Below are 14365 nucleotides of genomic sequence, written 5' to 3'. Positions count from 1 at the left end.
TTCTAGGAAAGGGCAACCATCAATTTGAACATTTAACCCCTCTGAGATGGTTCTAAAAGTAGCTCACCAAAAGCTTTTGAGCAAGACAAGAACATATGGGAATGGGTTGTGGGGTCAGTAACGCAGCGGGAACGCATTGTGCTAAGTCTCCTAACTTTTCTGATGTGCAATACTAAATCACAGGAGTAAAACTTTAAAACTTTGAGCTTGACAAGTTTGACAAAACAACCTAAGCTTACATTTACAGCAGTGAAATCCGGCAGTCCACTGATGTGGGCTGGGACATGGGTGAAGCTTGTAAACTGACATTGAATTGACATTGTTTCATGTTCTTTTCCTCCTCTCTGTTCTGCTGTCAGTGTGGACTTTAAATGTAGCCAGGCCCATTTTTATAGTCAGCTCCTTGTTGTTTGTTCACTGTTTGAACAAACAACAAATCATTTGTTAATGGTTTGGGAAAGTCCAACATTTACATGTGTGTTGGCTCACTGTGTGTTACTGTGACAGAGGGCTGGTCAGTCTCTCTCCTCCGTTAAGGTTCAGTCACTGTACCAGAAGAACCCTCACTCCTTTGAGAGATGATAGTGTTGGCTAATTTACTTCTTTGTGGCATTTACATATACATTTAAATCACATTTACATTACAACTCTGTGAAAAAGGTTTTTATTTCTACCATATTGTGAAGGAACCTACATCCAAAAATTAAAATTAGTGCCTTGAGTGACAACATGAAGAACAGCAGCTCAAGTGCAATATTCAGAAGCTCTTTCAAAAGAGCTCATTATATATTCTGCTAAATTTAGACACTGTCAGAACAGGATTTCTGCAAAAATAGACTTTAAAAACAGAACATGTACAAAAAGAGAAAAAAAAAAGTATAGGCCTCTGGTGCAAACTTCATTTCCATGCTTTATTCAGACACTCAAATGAGGACGCAATTTGCAAGTCAGGGTTTTAAGCTGCGACCATTCACATGCAAATACTGGACGAACACAACAACCAGTCCTACAGCTCTCAACAGGCTACGATCTGGACTTCTGCCAGTTTGGACTTCCCCCGTGTTTCCCATGAAATGAAAAAAATTTGTGGTTTTCCCCCGTTATAGATTAACAAGGAAATGATCAGGCAGAAATAATCCCGTAGCTCCACCCCAACTAATGGCTGAGTGTGAATGAGCAGCAGGTTCCCCCCTGACACCGGCTCTGGTCGAGCTGAACACGTTTTTCCGTCCATGGCACCAGTGGCCTTGGAGCTGTTTGCATTCACAGGCCGAGGAGAAGGCTCCGGGCTCAGGGAGGAGGGCCCGGCCCGGCGCTCGGGAACATAAATCCAGGTCGGACTTTGCTATCTCAAGTGAAATGTAAAACAGGAGGCAGGCAGCAGGTGAAGCGTGAACCACAGGCGGGCTACGATAACGCTCAGCCAGCGGGAAGCCATCAGTCACTTCTCTCCGTTGGCCGCTATTAAGTCAACGCTCAAATTTCCCAACCGGGCGCAGAGACGAGCTGCGCTTCTCACTTTCGCTCCATGGCTCAACGCTCCGCTCGTGCCGCCGTCCCCATCGCGCTGCTGGTGTTTGGACTTGTTGCAATCCTGCTCCTGACTGTCCCCACTGAAGACGTCCAGGAGGCACCGGGGTTCATGGTAAGGTCTGTCTCCCGTTGGGTATTTTTGGATGTGCGCTTGTCAGCGTGTGAAGTTGTCGGGTTGTGCAACCAAAGCTCTGGGGTGCAGACCGAGGGCAAAAAGCTTGTCTCACAGAAATCTACAACTGAGTGTGCATGGGGGGAAAAAAGAGTTCTGTTGATGCTCGACTTCGATGAAAGTTTTATAGATGTCAGAAGCTGAAATACAGTGTTTCAGATGCTGTTAAATAACAGTATCATAGATTTTATTCGGTTTTGACCTTTAGTAGACACTTAACATTTTTTTGGCACCCAGTGAGCATTTCCAAGTCAATGTGTGTCTCATTTGATAAAATAAGATGTGAAATGTGGACTTTGCACTTTCTTTTTCAAACAGATTGTCTAACCCGTGAAAACCTGAAAATGAAAGTGCAATGAGTGCAATCTTATCCTCTTCTGTTACTGTCATTCATTGTGTGTCTGACCCGAATGTCACTCATTCCACTTTTGTTCAAAATCAGAGCACAGTTTGTTGTCTGACATGAGATTGTCTGTGGTATGTACACAGCATGACTGAAATACTAATAAGCTGCAGTTGGGTAAGTGTAATTCTTCTCCACCAGATGAGTTTACATATCCATCATAACTCCAGCATGTCTGAAGGGAGATATTTGATGTTTTCTCATATTAGAATTAGTTAACCAAGTAATTGCAATTGCAAAGAAAAAAACCCTCTTAATTGAATATATGAACTGAAATGTCTTCTCCCTGCTTTTTAAACTGTGGTGCAGTGCTGCTTTGGCATTCAGATCAGGGTGTCCACGCAGGCCAACTCCAGCTCCCGTTCCCTTCGCTCCCTCGTGTTTGTGTTACCCGCTCGATATCCCATGGTTCCGTTTTAGCATAGTGTAACTGGCCTTTCACTCAGTAACAATGTGGCTGAGTCACAAAAAAAGAAAAAGGACACAAAAGGCTTTTTCTTACATTTTGCCAGGGAGACAAGTTCAGCAGTTCCCATAGTGTATCAAATGAAAGGACAAAACAGATCATTAGGGCTCCTCTGTGCTTTTGGCACATTGCTAGAGTCCGCACAACTGACTGCACAGCAGTAATGAGAAAAGGTTTTGAGAAATAATGAGGAACACTTCTACATGATGTTACTGTTCACCCGTTGAACGAATTTGAAAGGCTGGGTGTTTGCAAATGCCCGATTGTGGAAGGATGTGCACATGTATGTACGTATATATCTGTGCACATATATGTGTGTGTGTGTGTGTGGTCCCTCTCCCTTGAATTGTCAGTCACATGCCATCAATAGGGATGTGAGCACTGTCTGAGTTATTAAGCAGAAAATACTTCCTCTAATGCTTCAGAGAAATGGAGGTGGATCACATCCAGGATGTAAAACTCTTTTTTTCAGTTATGCTCAAATATTTCAGTGTATCAATAAGGAACGTTATCAGTACACTCTCATATATTTTAAGTTCTTCATATGGCAGTGAACTGTTAAGGTAGTGGCTGCAGGATGATGCACCTGAAGGTTCGGTTTTCTTAGTTCAAGTCACTTGTAGTGCAACAGAGTTGAGAATCGACAGCCACAGTAGCAGTGTGGGATGACATGGGGTCACTGTCATCCTGTTTCTCCTCACATTTTTCAGGTTTTTTTCTTGAACTTGTCACGTGTCTTTATTTAAGCACTGGGTGTTAAAATGCATCAGCTTTTCAAAGTTCCCAGGACATGAACAGCAACAGTTATTACTTACTGCAGCTGACCGCATGCAGAGTTCAAAGTGTGTCTGCAGGATCTGAGGCTGAGAGCCAAAGAAGTTCAGAGGCTCATAAATGAACGCTGGAGCCAGACCACAAAGTGTCTAACGAGTAAAGCTTTAAAATTAGTCACGGCATAGAGACTGCAAGTGGAGACTGCAAGGTATATGAATACAACACAGAAGCAGCTTCTGAAAGTATTACTGTTTTTGTGCTCAATTTAGGGGAAAAAGCAACAGGAACAAACCTGTTGTTCTTGTTTCTTTGCTCGTCTCTCTCTATGTACATTATACAACCATAACATAGCCGTCAGTATACATTTGCAGAAGTCGAAGCATCCCCTTTTTTTGATTTTGTTTTCTGACTCAGAGACTAACTGTAGGTGAGTTATTTACTACCTGCAGCTAGTGAGTCTACTCTGCTTTCCACTGAGTAAAAACACTGAGTGGGACAGGTCTGTCGCCGGGGGAGAATTACAGCGAGCATCTGGATTTCATTGCTGTCCTTTGCTGTGGTTTAATGTCAGAGGGCTGGAAGAGTTAACATGATCCTGAAGGTTTCTATATGTTGAACTGATCTTTAGCCTCAGTACATACCTTTCAGTACATGTTTTATTTTGGCCAACGTCGCACAATTCAGAAAATGCTAATTTTACTTAGTAAATTGTCCTGGTTGAAGAAATGGAGGAAGAACATTTTACTGGATTTTAAAGGTGATTACTTTGTTATAGAAAGAATATCTACAATACCAAAGACATACATCAAAGTGCTGAAACCTTAATCAGCAATGTCATTATGACAGAAAACGGCTGCTTCAGAGAGAACAAATAAAGGTGTAAAGACTGTGATAGCATGGGCAACCACTTTCAAGGGGTAGCACATATTTTATGCTTAAACATCAATAAAGTTAACATGAACAGAATGTAAAAAAAAGTCAACGTTGAAAAGTCTATTGTTATTATAAGCTGTGTAAATTAAACTTCTACACACTGAAATAACTTTTTTTTTTTATCAATAACAAAAAATAAACTGAAATAACATTTTCTCTCCTTTCATACCATGGTGAGCCTGTCCATTATCAGACTGTCTCAGAGCTAAAATGCAATGCAATCAGAGTCTCTGGGCCAGAAGCATGTAGGCTACTTGTCTCAAATTACACCCAGGAGGGTTTGATTTTATTAGTTAACCTAGTTTACAGCCAGATGCCAACATACAGGTCAAACAGCCATGATCTTACATGTCTTTCATGTTCTTCTATCCCATTAACTTTTCTGCCTCTCGACTCTCCGTAGTATGGGATTGTCCTGGATGCTGGATCTTCGCACACAGCTTTGTATATATACAAGTGGCCAGCAGACAAGCAAAATGGCACGGGCGTGGTCACCCAGCACAGTGAATGTCATGTTAAAGGTAGGTATAAGCAGGTTTTGCATATCAAACACTCTGGTATCAGTGCTCTTACTACAGAGGTGGCTCTGAATTGTTTCTAACTTGCTTCTTCTCTGGGGTGAACAGCTGGAGTCAAATTCACAATGATTACAACACATTAAATTATTATCCAAAATCAACCAAAATTCACAGTAAAGTAAAACTCCCATGGAAATATTTCAAACCGCTGCTACAACACTGTGTTTTTGTCCTCATTCTTAAGCACAGTATGTTCCAAACATAAATATTTTTGCAAGCTCTTCGTGAATGTAGGAGTCAGGCACAGTCTTACATGGACAACGGAGAAATGATTTATTCTGCAGCAGTGGTTCAAAAAGTTTCCACAGACATTTTTGGCTCAGGTAATCGCACCAGTGTCAAGCAGAAGCACAAAGCCAAAGTTTGGTAAATCATGGTGAAAATGCGAGTGGTTAAAATATACCGAGCATAGAAATGGACATAGGATAAGTGGAATAAGAAGTAGGCGTGGCTTGAAAAGCTTTGGCAGATATTTTGATGCTGTTTTGGTTTCTCTGGGTGGCCGTGGGATCATTTGTTAGCGTCATGCTGCGTTCATGTCATGTGGACGTAATTGAGGCTGTCACTCTTTCAAAAAGTCAAGTTCGAACCCCATTACACACGTAATTCATTCAAATGAATTTGAACACAGCCCAAACAGCATAATGCTTTTCAGATACAGTGAGATGTGAGTGTCACATAAGCATGTGTGGCTGCGAAGGCGTTCAGAGACGGTGTTTTACCAATCTGACTATTTTTCCATTTTACCATCATACAACTGCACTAACACAATGAGTCTTCAGTAGACAGTCAGGTGAGGTTGCTCCACTAGTTTCTAGGGTGTCCACTGCCCACTCCTGCAGCAGGTGAGTCCACAGATTTGCTGTCATTGTAGAGTGAGGCAGTGATTGTTGCTGTCATCTTTGTTGATAGTTTTGCCATCCATGGTGAAGAACCCAAAATACTTCCACACACTGCTTTTCAGTTATTATCCAGTCAATACAGCTTTCCTGCTTGTGTCCTCCTCCATTTTTTATTTATTAGCTTTGTTTACTGATAGGTCAAAAGGACATACCACAAGTTGAGAGTGGACTTGAAGAAGGCCTTCTGCTGGACCGCAAGGCAAACTGCTTCAAACGCACTGTAATTTTTAAATTAGAACTGGTCGTCACCGTTAGAATATTATTTCCATGTTTGAATGAAAGTTTGAAAAGTGACGGCTCTAGTAATTACAATGACAGCTTGTAAGTACTGTTCACATTCAAGATCAAAGATCTGACATCCAATCTGTAATTATGACTAAGTCCATAGTCTATTCAAGCTCAAGGTAATGAAATGATAAAGTGCTATATTTTTAACTCCCACTGACCCACTCAGGTGTACACCGTTTTTAGCTGTCTAGCGAACATGGGAATCTTTCCCATCATTACCTTCCATCCCACATTAGCTGCACACAACTGCTGTGAATCCAAACTGCAGACTACAGCTGTCATCCTCTGTGAAAGAGCACACTACAAACTCTTCAGTCTCCTTTCAAGCTTTCAGAATGCGACGTTTTCATCTGCAGAACACAGGTTTTCTGTTGAGTATACCTTTAATCTTCTGATAGAGCCATTATACCAGGAGCATGTGCTCCCTGTGACTCCATCAGCTCCTCATTTCTGTTTCTTTATAACTGACAAATACTTTCTAATGACAGATGCTTCTTTAGAAAGAACTGGAGGGATCTGAAAAAGTGCCAGCTGTTTCCTGTGAACAGATTATATATTATTATATCACCCTCACAGCAAATAAAGCAAATCTTTGTCTCAGGCAATTGTTAATCAGGACTGAGTCAGAGCTGAGATCTGTATTTTGCCACTCCTTTCCCACTGAAAGGTTTTATGTCCATTGACTAAGATAAACATAACTTTCAACCCAATTAGTCACGAACACAGTGTTTACACTGTCATGTTTCAGAAGTCAGAAGTGAACTTTAATCCTTAGATTAGTCTGAGAATGATATGCAAAATGGCAAAAATGCCAGGGAGCAGATGAGGTTAATGACGATTGTGTGTATAAGTGGACAGGGAAGCTCAAGTGATTGAGAGTAGGAGACAGGTGAGCAGATCTGGCAGATAGGTGACGGGGCTAGGGAGGAGAGTCTAAGGACATCTGGTGGACGGAGGAAGAGTGGCTGGAGACGGAGGTCCAGAGGAGGGAACGACAGAGTCCAAAGAAGAATTGTGACACAATCAGACTGTTCAAGTACTACAAGGTTCCCTCGGTAGTTGCGACATTTGTTTTCCTCCCCATTTAGCATGAAGTCATTGGTCAGGGACGTGTGTTAACAGTAAGGAACTAATATGCTGTTCTGTGAGCTGATTTTTCAGTTTGAGCCAGGAATATCAAAGTTCAGCCACAGCTGTGGGTTATAATGGATAACACTGTTTTGTGCAACGATAAGAACAAGAATCTACAAGTCACTTATGCGGTCCAATTTTTTTTTCCTCTTTTTTATCCTGTTTATCACTCACCCAGGCGGAGGAATCTCCAGCTATGCCGGCCAACAGGGAGCAGCGGGGCAGAGCTTAGGGGCATGTCTGGACCAGGCAGTGAAGGAGATCCCCAAAGAAAGACACCAGCTCACACCTGTGTACCTGGGAGCCACAGCTGGCATGAGGCTTCTGCAGTGAGTCAGTGTGCCTGTTTCTGTCTGTTTTTTTTTTGTTTTGTTTCTATGTGACTTTGTTTTTCTTTTACATAATTCCTTTTTAATCCAGTTCTGTGAAAGCAGGGCTGTCCTCTTCTGAATATGATGTCACTTACACAGCTTTAAAACATAGATCAAAATTAATATATAGCTCAAGGATTTGGGATATATTTGTAGCAGACACATTATGCTCCAGTAAATCAAAAAAATATTTATTGTTATTGTTCTATTAAGGACTTTCAGACAGTTATATCTCTCCACAATAGCCAGGCCAATGTGTTGCCTGTTTGCATTTTCAGAAAAAAAAATGAAGATGAATGCCACTAAAAATGGCTCTTCTTGTGTTAACTACTGTTTCTTTACCAAAACTGTACTGACTATGGAAAAATTAACCAGTCATTATAAAGCGTTAGCATTTGTCATCTTCTGAAGCTCAATAACCACACATCAATCATAAATATTCATCTTTGATCCTATTAACAATTTTCAGTGCTTTTTGCTTCTTTACATGGTTCTATGGGAGAATGACATTGGACCCACAGGAGCTATACTAGTGTTTTTGACTAAGTGAACCTACGTGTCTTATCTTGTATTACATACTTGCTTGTTTTGCATACAGCGCCGCCTGTGCCCTGACTAGGTTTGAAGAGCCCTGAAGCGCCTTTCTTTTTTTAAATGAGGGCGGACAAACAGATATGCTACACGGATGAACTAACCATCCATGTGTGAGGCTCGTTGTCTTAACATGGCTGTTAGACATTTTCCTTCAAACTACCAGTATCTTCCTCCTGTTGTAACCAGCGATTGGACTGATTAAGATGCTGATGGTGTGTTCGGACACGCAGGCACAAAGCTGCAAAGCAAAGCCTCGCCCAACAACAGGGAGCTGAGAATTGTTTCAATTTATTCAAATACATCTATGTGAGGTTTGCCTTTATGTGAAAATGCATTGGAAAACAGCTGTCCAGTCACTCAGTCAAACGTGAAGATGTAAATCTGTTTGCTCAGAGCGAACATGTCCAAAAGCTACACCCTGAGTGAGAGGCAGGACACAGGCCTCTCTCCATCACTGAGGGAGCTCACTGTTGGCTGCAGCTCAGACCTTTTTCTTCCCCTGCTGCTCGGAGAAGTCTTTGTTTATTGATCTGGTAAATATGTTGATAACTCTGTCAGGTTTTTAGATGTGTTAAACATAAATTGTAGCATGGAAAGAATAATTTCAATTAACTCAATGGTTAAAAGCTATTTACAGATGAAGAGATACATGTGGAAAGTCAGACAAAGAAAGTGTTTACATAACTCAGATTAATCTTGGAGAGATTCTGTCCTCAGCTGTGTGAGTGGGATGAGTCCACGTGGAGGCTTTTGTGGAATCTCCTGAGCCTGGTTGGGATTGTTATCAGGGTGGTGCATCTGGTCCTGCTGACAAACATGTGTAACTGATTTCAGTGTGGTGTCTTTATTAAACTTTCAATGGAAGATCTGGGTCAGTGCTTGGGGCGATGAACAGTGAGAAATAAGTGAGGTTTATAGAAAGTGCAAATTTTTGATCATCAAACACACAGCAGCATTTTATTCGTGCAACGTCTAAATGAATGTCCATAAAAGTTACCTGCTGCAGCGGTGACGTTTAACTGCCTTGTAAAGTAAGACTTTTTCCTCCCAACCAGGATATCCAGGCCGGAGCAGTCGGATCAGATTCTCCAGGAAGTGAGCCTTAAAATCCAGTCCTACCCTTTCAACTACCGAGGAGCAGCCATACTGAGTGGTCAAGAGGAGGGGGCCTTCGGTTGGGTCACCGTCAACTATCTGTTAGAGAACTTCATAAAGGTACCAAAGCTTTAATTGGTTGGAATTTGTGAAAGTATCTGACTGTGTTTTTGTCTAAATCAGAGGTATAGTGAGGGCTTCTGTACTTTTTTGAGGCAGGATGGTGCCAAACCGTTTTAATTGGAATAATTTTTCATTATGTAAATCATTCATTATGTAAAAACACTGGTGATCATATATCCCTGTTGCCCTGATTGTGTAATCAGATTGTTAGCTTGAGGATGAATCCTTGGGTCACCTGAGGAAATTAGGATAGTCAAGGGAAGCTTGTAAAATTCTCCCTCCCCTCCTATTACTATAACGACCGCTGAAACTGATGTTCTCTTCAGTAAGTCTGGTATTGTCTAAATATAATAAAGGTCAGTGGAAAAGGGTAAAACATTTTATGAGTCAGCATATTTAATATATGTGAAGGAAACAGACAGTTACCCTTCAGATAATGAACACAAAGCTTTTTCTTTGCAGTATGGTTTTGTGGGGCACTGGTTCAGCCCCGGCAAACCCACAGTGGGGGCGCTGGATTTCGGCGGGGCGTCCACTCAGATAACATTTGCAACTCAGGAGGAAGTGGAGGACAAACAGGACACGATGAAGCTGCGTCTCTATGGCCAGGAGTACTCTCTGTACACACACAGCTTCCTGTGCTACGGGCGGGACCAGGTCCTCAAGAGACTGCTGGCTCACTTAATGAAGGTGAATGTGCCGTTCTGCTTTTTACCATTTTTATCATAAGACAGGACAAGATGTGAACCAGTAGGTCTTCCACACCAAGTGAGTGTTTTCAAGACATTGTGCCAAATCTTAGTAAAGAGATGTGGAGATGATATTCCTCATGTGAGTGATGTATCACACACAATAAATATAATAAACACTTTTTTATTTTCTTTGGTCAGGATCCAGAGGTTACGTAAACTGAAAGTGTCTTCGTCGTCTTAAGACACAGACTGATGCTAAATACAAAATGATCATAGCCCAAATGTGATACAGTGAATTAACATACAGCACAAAGAAAGGTTTTAACCAACGCAGAAAAAGAAATCAAATATGTAAGATTTAAAAAAGTGACAACTAATGAATTATTATATAATTAAACCAGTATCATTTAAAAGAAATATGAGGAAAAATAGATATTTTCTCCTAAATCTTCCTGCCACAAATATTTGAAATGTTTCAGAGTAGCTATGTGTGTCAGCTGGGACAGTTTTTCATATATGCCCCCTCCATGGAGAATTGTTCTGGAGCATGATGATATGGTGCATTACTTTTTGAACAAAGCTTGCAAAGTTTTGTACATTGTAGTAAAGTAACCAATACCTTTGGTAGATATTTTTTTATATATTGTTTTTAACATTTTGTAGATAATAAAGTAACATACAGAACAAACTGCATAAAAAATTTTTGAAATCTGTGCGTAAGCATTGTGTTAGTATTCAAACCCAACCAATACTGGCTCTGCAGGCGGATACTGATGGTGATATTGACATATGAATTAAACATGTTACATATACATGTAGCATAAAATAATATTTTTCATAAAGATCGAAGATTTTTAGTGCGTTTGTTAAGTGAATGTGTCCACTCACTCTCTACGTCTCTGTGTCTGTCTCTCTCTCAGTGTCAGGGTTATTCAGAGACAGTCGATCACCCCTGCTATCCCACAGGCTACAGCCGAAATTTAAGGTTAAGCAGCATATTTGACTCTCCGTGTACAACAAAGTACAAACCCACCACCTCCGACCCCCGGGCGTTTCTGACAATACATGGTAGCGGACATTATGAACACTGTCTGGGCAACGTGTCTGAGATCTTCTCCTTCGAAGGCTGTCCCTTCTCCCAGTGCTCCTTCGACAAAGTCTTTCAGCCAAACGTCACCGGTAACTTCATGGTAAGAAAAGCTGGAGCTGACACAGAGTACTACCATGTTACAGTCTGTGGAAACCACAGGCAGCCATGTTGTGTTGTGTGTGTTTCAAAAATTGTTCGAAACGCCTGTTTTGTGACGCGGTGCATTATCATGCTGGATGTAGTCATTATAAGATGATAAACTGCAGCCGTGAAGGGATGAACATGGTCAGCATCAGATAGACTGTGGCATTCAGACCATGATTGATTGGTATTAAAGGGACAAAAATCTGCCAAGAAAACATTCTCCACACCATTACACCACCAGGAGCAGTCTGGACTGGACTGCCAAATTCTGACCCTACCATCTGCAGCCTCAGCAGAAATCCAGATTCCTCAGACCAGCCCATGTTTTTCCAGCCTTAAACAGTCCAGTCTTCATGAGTCTGTGTCCACTGCAGCTTCAGATCTCAGTTCTTGGCTGACAGTGGAACTTGACGTAGTCTTCTGCTGTTGAAGTCCGTCCGCCTCAGGTTGGACGTGTTGTTCATTCTGAGAAGCTTTTCTGCTCATCACAGTTGTAAAGCGTGGTTATCTGAGTTACTAGTTACCAGCTAGTCTGGCCCTTCTCCTCTGACCTCTTTCATCATCCATCTGCAGATCTGCTGATCACTGAATGTTTTTTGTTTCTGGCTCCAATCTGAGTTAAACTCTAGAGACTGTTGTGTCTGAAAATATTTTATGTCCTCTTTCTGTGTTATCAGGCATTCTCTGCATTCTTCTACATTCACTCCTTTCTGGAGAGAATCACCGGTATCTCTGTGAGCACTCCATCACAGCTGGAGGAGGCTGCCAAGACCGTGTGCAAGACGAGTTTTGATCAAGTAATTTCCACATCTCTTCCATATATCTTCTACTTTTTAATAATATTCTTCAATACATCACTTGTCCTGAACCAGTGCATCCATGCATGTACCACTTTAATATATAAACACCTCCTGATGTAAAAACATGGCCAATGTGTCACATGAAAAATTAATGATTCTATATATTTTAGTGACATATTTTTATGACTAAACATTGAAACAAATGTACAGTTATTCTGTTGTTTTTTTATTTAAACATTAATATATTTGTGGCTTTTGTTCCAGATGTTGCTTCTTGCTCCAGAGCAGAAGACTCGTTTGCAGGACTACTGTGCTGCCTCTGTGTTTGTCAAGGTTCTCATGTTGAGAGGATACGGCTTCGACGAGACGTCGTTCCCACGCATTTCCTTCCAGAAAAAGGTGAGAACTTCATCATTTGCACTTGTAAAAAATAAAATAAAATAAACTAACTAACTTGCTGTAATGTTTCATTGCTGATCCTGCAGGCAGGGGATGCCTCGGTGGGTTGGGCTCTGGGCTACATGCTGAGTCTGAGCAATTTGCTGCCCGCAGAGAAAGTGGGGCTGAGGAAGGCCCTGACCCCTGGCGCATGGGGAACGCTCATATTTCTCTTCGTCCTCCTCCTCACTGCAGTCCTGGTCTTCATCTTATTCCGAGGTTGTGATGGGAAGAAGAAAGGAGGCACTGAAAGCAACATCTAGATATTGCAGCAGCATACAGTGTGGTCAGAGTAGCACAGTTATGCGTTTTTGTATGTTTTGGCTCTGTACTCCAACACAGTAGATGAAGAAGAAGAATCTTTATTGTCATTGCAGAATACAGGTTGTACAGTAAATGTAGTGACCTGCACTGTTCATCTGATTGAATATAAACATCTTTAAATTAAAGCTGAAAGTCAGTACTTTCACTTTTCATTTCAAATCCAAAGTCCTGGAGTACAGAGCCTTCACAATGAAAAACGTGACCAAATATTCTCTGACTGCCCTGTAGGTTTGAGAGTGTAGCACTCCCCCTGGTGGCTTCGGCACTGCAGGGGAGGTCTGAATGTAAGTTTTATTCTAAAGAAGTGAAACCAATTTTTGGTTGTAAGGAATGTAAAAAAGTTTTTTGGGGTTTTTTTACATTTTTTTACTGTACTCTGAAGCACTGTTACAGTTACTAAAGCACATTGAGGAGATTACTATCAGTTTATTGTATAAGGAATCACTATTTTTGAAAGTTTTTATATTCAGATGTGTTTTTCAGGTGCCAGTTTTTATTCACATTTTAGTCTACTTTGTTTGCAGAGTTTAACAGAAAATAATCAATAACCTACAATCACTGTTTGCTGATAGCAGCACAGGAAGGGGGACCCAAACACAAGCTCAGAGACTGGATGATACAGTGAAGTGTCTTTAATAACAAAAAAAAAAACACCTGTTGGTGTGTTTTTGAACCTTATAATGTTCAGAGGGGCCAGTTCAACTCAGTGATTAGTTTTAACCTGACATGTGGTGTTGCTGAACTGCATTCTTTTGTGTTGTCAGACACGCTTTGCTCTGTATAATATTATTCATGGATACACATAATGAGTTGCTGTTTTTGTGCTCACCCCCTCTGCACTACAGGGTGAGGTGAAATATAAAAGCACATGGAAACATTATGAATCATTTCACATTAAAAGGCAAATCATTGGTCATGAACATTATCATTTACTGTACTTAAAGAAGGTTATTCTGCAACATAGTGTATAGGCATTCCAGTGTGTACAAGGAAAAGGCAGCACTTGATGAGTGCTGCAAACCAGTAGTTGTTAATTTTCAAGAAAAAAAGCCAAAATGTGATGGTTGCAGCTCCTCAAACACGAGAATTTGTTATGTTTCCTTGTCTCACAATAATGTGATCTACAGATCTTTGTGTTTTTTTTTCTTTGTACAAGAAGCCCACCGGGTTTGGTTCCACTCGTTGGTCTATTCTGGACTACAACTGCTACGATGCTTTGCTTTACTGACGTACGCAACGCGTCCAAATGACTTCCCATATTGTCGCATTGTCTTCAGAATAAAATCGGGGTGATGTCTCATGGAACAAGTTCAAGGAAAATTACATTTTAAAAAAATAATCTGAGAAAAACAAGGTAAAATTTCAAATAAAAAAGGTGAGGTAAAAGTATTTTCAAATTTTTAAAAGTATTTTCTAATTTTGTAAATACTCCATCTCACCTTAGCTCCCTCTCTATCCATTAAACTGCTGTGGTTTCAGAAAATACAGTAGTATGGCTGGTTGTTTGCTTGAGG

The 14365-nt window shown here is 40.9% G+C and overlaps 1 protein-coding gene across 1 annotated transcript; it reads left to right on the top strand.

Moving 5' to 3' along the window:
- Positions 1 to 1152: 1152 nt before the first annotated feature.
- Positions 1153 to 13977, top strand: LOC121195901 (ectonucleoside triphosphate diphosphohydrolase 2). The gene is made up of 9 exons (XM_041059617.1): positions 1153 to 1645; positions 4685 to 4802; positions 7359 to 7509; positions 9201 to 9360; positions 9826 to 10053; positions 10976 to 11245; positions 11967 to 12086; positions 12354 to 12488; positions 12575 to 13977. Exons 1-9 carry the CDS (start codon positions 1529 to 1531, stop codon positions 12788 to 12790), a joined length of 1515 nt encoding a protein of 504 aa, XP_040915551.1. The 5' UTR covers positions 1153 to 1528; the 3' UTR covers positions 12791 to 13977.
- Positions 13978 to 14365: the final 388 nt, after the last annotated feature.

The sequence above is a fragment of the Toxotes jaculatrix genome, chromosome 16 (assembly GCF_017976425.1).
Source record: "Toxotes jaculatrix isolate fToxJac2 chromosome 16, fToxJac2.pri, whole genome shotgun sequence".
NCBI lineage: Eukaryota > Metazoa > Chordata > Actinopteri > Toxotidae > Toxotes > Toxotes jaculatrix.
Note: the sequence above shows the minus strand (reverse complement) of the source record. Positions and strands in the feature narration are given on the sequence as shown.